Raw genomic sequence first — 8,969 nt, forward strand, 5'->3', positions numbered from 1 at the left:
GTACTTTGGTACAGTCTCCTTGATGTGTGACCTAGCCGTAGTTCAAGGCTAAACAGTAAAGTCCAATCAGAATATCTTGTAATTTTTACAGAATCGGTCACTGTGGAAGGTACAACCAGAAATGACCACAGAACAGTGAAACTACATTCACTCTTTTGTGCGATCCTCTGTATTTTAGATGGTTGTGTTTGACTGTTTTGCCTTGGATTCGACTGTACTTCACTGTATATATGTTTCATATGATGACTGTTTTATACTATAGTTTAAATAAAGGATAGATCAACCAGCTAAAGCAAATGGGTCTCCATTGCTGTCATTCTTCCAAAACAACAGTGCCGTCTTTCTTAAACAATAGTAAACACATGCTATTATAAAGTGTTTATATGACGTCGCAAAGCGGCGCCTCCTTGTGGTCATAATGTAGATTGTCCTCCTTGCAGACACAACATTTAAAGCAGGGAAACTAAACACAAGCTCGAGGCACTGACCTGGGTGGCGCCACACATACGGCACACTACACGTAGTGCGTAGCGTATGCACTCTGTGAGCAGCAGGCAAGATGCGTGTAATTGACAGTTTTTTTCCAGTACAGAGTACAGTTAATAAAAGTGCAATGGCAGCTCATTTATGTTATTAAGTAAACGTTATAATAGTCTTACAGTTCTATAAATAAAAGAATGTGCAACATGCCTTGGATTGACCTACCGATGAATTGTTTCATTATATAAACCATGCTCCTGAATTCACTGGGAGAATGCTTTGGCTCTTTCCTTTCATCGTGGCTGATCTAGTGGGTAAGCCATATATTTATTAAAATTGATTGTGTGAGAGTTTCAACTTTTTTATGAAGTTTAGTGTTTAACATGTAAAAACAATATAAATGTGATCACTGGTATATAAAATTGTGATCATTTTTAAGAGTTTTCAGGTTCAGCACTTCAAATGTGACCCTGGATGACAAAACCAGTCTTAAGGAGCGCGGGAACATTTTTTAGTAAAAGACAAAAATACATTGTATGGGTCAAAATTATCGATTTTAATTTTATGCCAAAAATCATTAAGGTTATTAAGATCATGTTCCATAAAGATATTTTGTAAATTTCCTATCTTAAATATGTGAAACTATGTGAGTGGATGATCATTGTGCTCCCTCAAATTCCTGAGTTTTAAACCGTTGTATCTCAGCCAGATATTGTCATATTCTAATAATTCATACATCAATATACATCTTATTTATTCAGCTTTCTGGTTATGTACAAAGCTCAATTCCGAAGAAAATGAGCCATAAGACTGGTTTTGCTGTCCAGGGTCACAAATGTAGTAGACCTACAGCAGATGATGTCAGATTTAAAGAATGGATCATGTGTATACTATGAGAGCTTGATGACTATTTAAGAACATGGTCGATCAAAATAAGCATTTTCTGTAGAAGTGAAAGGCAGTGTGAATAGATGTGAAATGAAAGACTTTTACATAATAAGCTTAAGTTCAAGGACAGGTACAAAAGTTTTTTTATAAAGTCCCAGTCCTTTCAGATATTCTGTTCTTCCTGGATGAAATTACAGCTAAAACCACAATACAATGTAACAAAATTCTGCACCCTTTAGAAAACCTTTGTGTGTGTGTTTCTGAAACAAGTGACTCTTGATATTTTGAAAACTCCTTCTAGCCACTTTCGAGGTGATGGTCCCTGATAAACAACTGAAGGCCATTCACGGTCGTCCAGCTATACTTGGCTGTATGTTCACACCAGATCCCGACACCTCACACTTGGTGGTTACCTGGCAAAGGCAGGAAGATGTACGGGTCGTCCACAGTTTCTATTATCAAAAGGACCAGTTGGATCGTCAGAGCCTGCAATACCGCGGAAGGACCTTCCTGTATAATTCAGAGCTTGCTCAAGGAAATGCTTCTTTACAAATAACTGAAGTCAACCCAAAGGATACAGGCCGGTACATGTGCATAGTGACCAATTTACAGGGAAGCTCAAGAGCCCTGGTAGAGTTGACTTATGGAGGTATGTTCATGAAGAACACAACAAAGACATGGAAATAGTGTGGCACAATCCTCCTTTCCCCCCAACAGAAATAACCTTGTCTGGCTTTTGTATTTTCTTTTCATATATGCTTTGCTATTATTAGTTCCTCACATATTATTAGTCCAGTTGCTGTTTTTGGTGAAATCATGATTTCCACTCTCATTAAAAAACTTACAATTTTATGTAGCTGATGCAGAGTCCTAAAAAGTCACTGTAATGCATATAATCTTAACAATGTATAGAATCTGAGATGACCAGATTTGTTTGTCTTTTTCAGCTCTATATTCTGAGCCCAGGTTAAGCATCCATATCAACTCCTCAGCATTCATAGTGAAGTTTGAGACGGAAGGATTCCCCAAGCCTGAGGTGAACTGGCTTAGTAAACAGGGTGAAAATCTCACTCATCAACTGGAGGTCATTGATCTGACAGAAGATGGATTCTATTTCATAAAGAGCAGCTATGTAGCCCAGAGGCAAATGGTTAATGTTACATTTACACTGAAGAACCACCTCCTCAACCAGAACCTTGAGAGGCCTGTGATCCTCGTTTGTGGTAAAAAGCGTTTTTTCTTTTTTTTGAATGTCATAAAAACAGATCATCTTTCATTCTTAACAGGTTTTGCAGAAAGATGTTGTAATGTGTGTGTGAGGGTAGAGGCATTACATTTATTTAATAATTTTGTTCATCACTTGCTCACTCTCATCTTATTATATTTTAAATTCAAAGTTGTATGGCTTTCTTTTGCAGAACACAAAATGAGATATATTGAAGAAACCAAACAACATTGGCCCCCATTTATTTCCATTGTATGGACACAAGAACAACTGAGACCGTTCTCAAAATGCCTTTTTTGGTTCTCTGATTATGACCCCTATAATCTGAAACAGCTATAAGAAATGTCAATCCAGAAAGATGTCCTACTTGATCAAACCATGTAGTACTCCTCATCAACATTATTGAGGCATTGTCTTTATCTGAAGCATAACAGTCATTTGACATTTTGAATGTCAAGTTCCCTTGGATAATGGTTAACTTGATCTACAAATTAACTTTACATTGTTATCTTAAGAATTTGCATGCGGTTTCTTTACCTTAGTTGCTATCAACTACCTCTGTTCATTTGTGGAAACAGTGAGTGATTTCGGATTCCTGCAACAGATAGACTTGACTGTAAATGGGATACATAAAAGTGTAAATATTAACCACACCAAAGTAGAACATTGATGGCACTGTGGCATTGTGGTTTAATATTGGCTCTTAGATGAAATCATTTGTTAAACATTTACATTTAGCAGACACTTTTATCCAAAGCGACATACAGAGTGTTCCGGGAATGAGACATATGTTAGACCGGAGCAATATCATAAAAGGTGGTAATACAAAGTTACCAGTTTCAACAAAAGCCAAATAGTTAAAGTAAATATACGGGTGATAGCTCATACAAAATGAATATTCTGTCATCATTAACTCACCCATCATTTACTCACCCTCTTGTCGTTTCAAACCTTTATGACTGTCTGAACACAAAAGGAAGATATTTTCAAGAAAGTTGCCACCCGGACAGCACTGTACCCTATTTAATTCTAGTGTATTGACAATGCAAGTTAATGGGGTCCTGTTAACAACATTTATCATAATATCTTCTTTTATGTTCTGCGGAAGAAAGTCATACAGGTTTAAAATGACAAGAGAAGAGGGTGAGTAAATGATGACAGACTTTTTATTGTTGGGTGAAATATCCCTTTAATTTCAACCCTATTCAAACATGCCTCTCCCCAGAGACTTTTAAAGTAACTATACTAAAATGCATAACTGTTTAATACATGTTTTTATCTGAATTTGAGGAAAAGTGAAGACTTGAGTCCAATAGTTGCCTTTTCCCTTGCATTTCATTAGTTTAATTCTGTCTGTGGGGGTTAGAAATTCATGTGTATTCTTTGTAACTCTTTTATAGTGATGCCACTGAATGTATTAACAGTTTATGTTTTAACATCCACTTAAGTGTGACTTCAACAGCGGCATTCTCCAAACTCTGACTGAATGTCTTTTTGTTTTTCAGATGAGGTCACTGCCACAAATCAAGCACCTGTTGCAGTTATCATACTTGCTATGTTGTGTATTGTGTTGTTTATCTGCATCATTATATTAACATTACGGAGACGGAAAATGCAGAGATCTTTAACTGCAACGAATTATGGAGGGATGTAGGTTAAGGGCTTGTATCATTTTTGCTTTCACTCCACCCTTCTCCTCCACATCAAGAATGCAAATTGCATGGATTTAGTTATTAATCCTTCTCAAGTTTGAAGAATTTAATTGTGAAAGTTATGGGCGTGTGTAAGTGTTTATGGCATTATTAACTGCTGTGCCTTTTTTATACTTTTTATGGGTGAGGATGCTTTAAGCACACTTTCCTTCAAATAGTTTGAGCAGCTCATGACAACTAAAAGTCCATATATGCATATTTTACATTTCACTTTGTATGTATGTTAAGTGTCCCTCTCCTTACATTTTTTATTTCTTTTATAACATATTTACCCTGAACTTCGGCACGTTTCACATATATTGACTGCAGAAGTTAAACAACTTCAATAAAACGGTGATGTTCTACATGATCAAACACATCATTAACCCGTGTTGTCAGTTGACAGTAACCACGCCTGATCACAGAGCAGTAAAACTATAAACAAAGTCCACTTAATCCTATACTATGAGTGTGTTTGACTTTTATGTCTTGTATTTTAGCAATGAAGTCTGTTGGAGGCAGCTTTGATTCATTAACCTATTCGTTTTGAAACGTATACCTGTTATTGAACTTATATTAACTTAGTTTCATGCATCATGGGCCACAAAAAAATAGTCAACATAGATAGCTGTGTGGATGATGGCAAATGCATATTGAATTTCCCAAAGATATCTGCTCTTTTATTTCCAGAATATATGGGTGGGAGACAGTGTTATGTTTATTGTCTGTTTTTTTTCCACACTCTAAAAACAGCTTAGTTGAAAACAACACAATTTGTGTTATTTCTGGGACAACACACAAAATGAGGTGTCCTTAACTACAGACTGTTGTTCTACGACAATACATTTTGTGTTAGTTTAAACGTGTTTTGTCCCTTTTATTTATTTAACACAAAACCAATTACACATAAATTTAACTTGAAATAACTTGAAAATAATGTAAGTATTCACACATTATTCCATATAACTGCTGCACTGTAAAATATACAATCTTTGTTAAAAACAACACAGTCTGCCTGAACACAACTCTGTCTTGTTTATGTAACTCAACCTGTTCCTGTAGGCCTGTGTGTCCTTTTTATGTATTTAAGACAAATTAACACAAAATTACCCATATACCCGATTTCACAGACCAGGCTTAGGGCTAGTCCCAGACTAAAATGAATGTGTGACCTGTCTAAACTGAATGAAACTTGCCCAAAAATATCTTAAAATATATCAGTGCCATTGTTTTGTCACAAGATGGTCACCAGTAATGTATTCTTCTAGGGCATTTTTATAAAAGCGACATACATATCTTAATTCAACCAAGGCATAGTCCTTGCTTAAGATAAAATGTGTCTTTGAAACCGGGCCATAATGTGTTGTAAAAATGTTGAAATTCCCTAAAACAAAACCACACTTTTATTTAACACATGTCCAAATACATAGTTGACATGTACAAGTTGAAATCCATCCATCAATGAATCATTTGTTAAGTATTTTGAGCATTTTGAGGTGTGTCTTGAAAAAACAGTTCCTGGAACGGTTGCTGAAGCTGAACAGCAGTATAATACGAACCAGCTCCTTTTCAGACGGATTTGAATCTTCTCCATGATGTCACTGTAAATCATCAGCATTGAGATGTTTCATTCTGCCATATCGAACAAGTCCAAGCGAATAGCAAAATGATCTGTGTCATTGTAAAGTTCTTTCTTATAAGAGTGCAGTGCAGTATACATCTATGGGTTTATATTGTATGTATAATCATCTTCGCTTCTTGTTTAATCACCACCGGAAAACATCACAGGAACAAACAGAATGACATCTATAATTCAGAAAACGGAAACTTTCATTTCAGCCTTGACAGAAAAAGATTTGTTAGATAAAAACCTGATCTGGACTGCAGAACACAAACCAGCTGCAATAAAAAGAGACCCTGCACAGACATGTAGGCTATGAAATTTGGTATCACCAAAGCAATGCACTGTTGAATTCTTGAAATTTAAAGGGCGTCACAATTGGAGTCCTGGTGAACACGGGAGAGTGAACTTGTCATATTTCTTTTAGAAATCTCTTGACTATCCGGTAGAGCAGAAACTATATACTTAAAAAGATTAAGTGATACAATTCATAAGATGCATGTTTTTCAGTTCAATGCTAATAAAAAATAACTTTACAGACAAATATGCAATGTTATTAATACAAATATTTTTCATTATTCAAGAGGTGATGTCTTCGATTCAAGCATCCTGCAATGTTTAGCTTACAGATAAGAAAGAGAATGTTTGAAGTCGTTACAAATCAAACAAGGTTTTCCAACCAGACTAGTTGTATGACTTTTAACTGCTTCACAATGTCGTGGAAGTCTTTTAAATGGATTTTAAATGGTTCTATAAAGAACCTTAAACGTTTGAAAAAACGTTTTGTTCTTAAATGGAAAACGAGGAAGAAAGAAAGAAAGAAAGAAAGAAAGAAAGAAAGAAAGAAAGAGAAACCGTGTTTTTCCTTTGGCACCTTTAGTTTAAAGAGTAGATCGTGTTTCTCAACTTTACATCAATACACAGAGCAGTAATAGCAAAAAATTACATTTAGATTCTGTTTATCCAGCAAATAAAGCTTCTACATTGTACGGATTGAGTTGTCTTTTTCAATGTCTTATGACAGGCTTAAATTGAAAATAAATATACTGTATATATTATTGGTTAGAAAATAAAAAATGAAGAAAGAAATAAATAAAGGTAAAACAAAATTTTCCACTTCTTAATTTTGAAAACATGTTATCATTACGTTTCTCTTTTCTCAATAGCTCCTTTATCACCAGTCAAACAACAAAAGCTGTCAATCCTTCAGCCCATATATACAGTTCAATGGTATGAGATTCAGTTAACTAGCAGAACTTAAACCTTTTGAAGAATCAATGAAGTCTTTGTTTCATTACTTCCTCCTCGGTATTTATGGTGCAATTTACATGTATCTACCTTTAGCACTGAGATGTAGAACTATTCTTATGACAATAAATACAATCTCCCATGCCATTACTCATTCCTTTCTAAAATTAACATATGATTTTACTGTGTTAAACGTACTGCATATAGTTAAAAAACTTTTGGCCATCATCCACTAGTAGAGTCAGGATCTTTAAAGTCAAGAAAAACCCAAATCAAAATTTGAAGACAAGTCATTTTTATTGGCAGATTTGCTAAATTTAAATTTGGCGGTATGGCTCTGTTCTAAATTCCCCATCCTTCTCATGAGCTCCATGAAAAGTGAGACAGGGAAGCAGCAGCAGCATCTGGGGTGACCAGTTTAGCTGGGAGAGCAGCTCAACCCCCCTCAGAACAGACAGGCAACAATGACAACAGAGTGCCATTGATTAAGTAAAACACTAGTTAAAACACTAGTTAGATTCTAGCAAACGTCTTTGTAAGTCAAACAAATGATTGATGGTTTAAAAATGTGGCTTAAAACACACCTCTATAAAAAGTTTTTCGATATTTGACTTTTTTATAGTGTTCAAACTTTGTGCTTTTTGTTTTAATTGTCTTATTTTATTATAAATTGCTCTGAAGCACTTTGAGATTTTCTTGAAATGTAAAGTGCTTTATAAATAAAATGTACTACATTTATGCAATTGGCAGACGCTGTTATCCAAAGCGACTTACATTTCTGAAGCAAAGTTCACAGTAGGGAAGGAAGTAGGCAGGTACCGTCGAACATTCAAAAAAGCAATAACATGGAAGTAAAAGGCCCGCAGCCACACGAAAGTAAAAGGCAGGCAGCCACCTCACGGTCGACTGCCGGCAAACAAACTTAAACATGTCCGGGCCTGGTCCTCTCTCGTCGTACACTCTGCCGCTCGTCCTTTTATGCTTCCGATCTCCACCGTGAGAAATACGGAGCCGGTGCAACGCGCAGCTAACACTCGCATCACCGGCCCAGAGTCATTCCCTCACGGCTCCCGTCCCGCCTTGCTAGTCACTATTTCATTGTATAATACATTTGTTTCTGACTATGTGCAATCTCCTGGGCTCAAACCCATGAGCTTGACATTGCTAGGGCCATGCTCTAACCACTGAGCCACATGAAAGCTGAAAAAATGTACTATCAGTATAAATTTAAATAATGACCTTTAGCATAGGATCAAATGTCTCAAATTTGGTTGAGAAGTTGGTTCTTAAAGTCACTGTGAAATAAAATTAAAATGCCTATTCTTTCATGAAATATTGTGGCATTTATTGTAAATACTTTATCTGTCATTCTGTTTTTAAAATGCATGTGCCCTCTTAATCTTTTTCAATCTTTTTATGAAAATGCACTTCCTTCCTGTAATCGATCTTAAATGATATGTTACAAAAATAACGTTACAAAAATAACGTTACAAAACCTAAGTATTTTTTGTGATTTTGGCCAGAATCTTTTTTAATCTGTCTATACCGTGGCCGCTAGGTGTCACCGCGCTGATACAGAAGAAAACACATGCAAACACAAAAAAAACACAAGCAAATTCAGAAAGCATGTTCAATAGTTTGGCGACACATGCCCTGAAAATACTCGAAACACAAATAAATTTACATATTGTACTGTTAGATGAATTGTATAATTATCAAAGTACCAAATGTTAACTTAAATACATTTATTTTAAATGTCCTTTACATTCAGAGGTCATACAGTATTTTGCTGTAAGAAAATAAAGAGTAAAAACCT

At 35.6% G+C, this 8,969-nt stretch overlaps 1 protein-coding gene across 1 annotated transcript; it reads left to right on the plus strand.

The window, feature by feature from the left end:
* The first annotated feature begins 500 nt into the window (after positions 1 to 500).
* On the plus strand, positions 501 to 4,745 carry zgc:172120 (uncharacterized protein LOC799440 homolog). The gene is made up of 4 exons (XM_056760625.1): positions 501 to 794; positions 1,670 to 2,017; positions 2,316 to 2,591; positions 4,099 to 4,745. The coding sequence occupies exons 1-4, from the start codon at positions 755 to 757 to the stop codon at positions 4,245 to 4,247; spliced, it is 813 nt and encodes a 270-aa protein (XP_056616603.1). The 5' UTR covers positions 501 to 754; the 3' UTR covers positions 4,248 to 4,745.
* The last annotated feature ends 4,224 nt before the right edge of the window (positions 4,746 to 8,969 follow it).

The sequence above is a fragment of the Triplophysa dalaica genome, chromosome 11 (genome assembly GCF_015846415.1).
Source record: "Triplophysa dalaica isolate WHDGS20190420 chromosome 11, ASM1584641v1, whole genome shotgun sequence".
Taxonomy (NCBI): domain Eukaryota; kingdom Metazoa; phylum Chordata; class Actinopteri; order Cypriniformes; family Nemacheilidae; genus Triplophysa; species Triplophysa dalaica.

Coding starts and splice junctions, on each gene's coding strand:
- zgc:172120 (XM_056760625.1), top strand. CDS start 755: ATGCTTTGGCTCTTTCCTTTCATCGTGGCTGATCTAGTGG. Junction 795..1,669: donor CATCGTGGCTGATCTAGTGG/GTAAGCCATATA, acceptor AACTCCTTCTAG/CCACTTTCGAGGTGATGGTC. Junction 2,592..4,098: donor GCCTGTGATCCTCGTTTGTG/GTAAAAAGCGTT, acceptor TTTGTTTTTCAG/ATGAGGTCACTGCCACAAAT.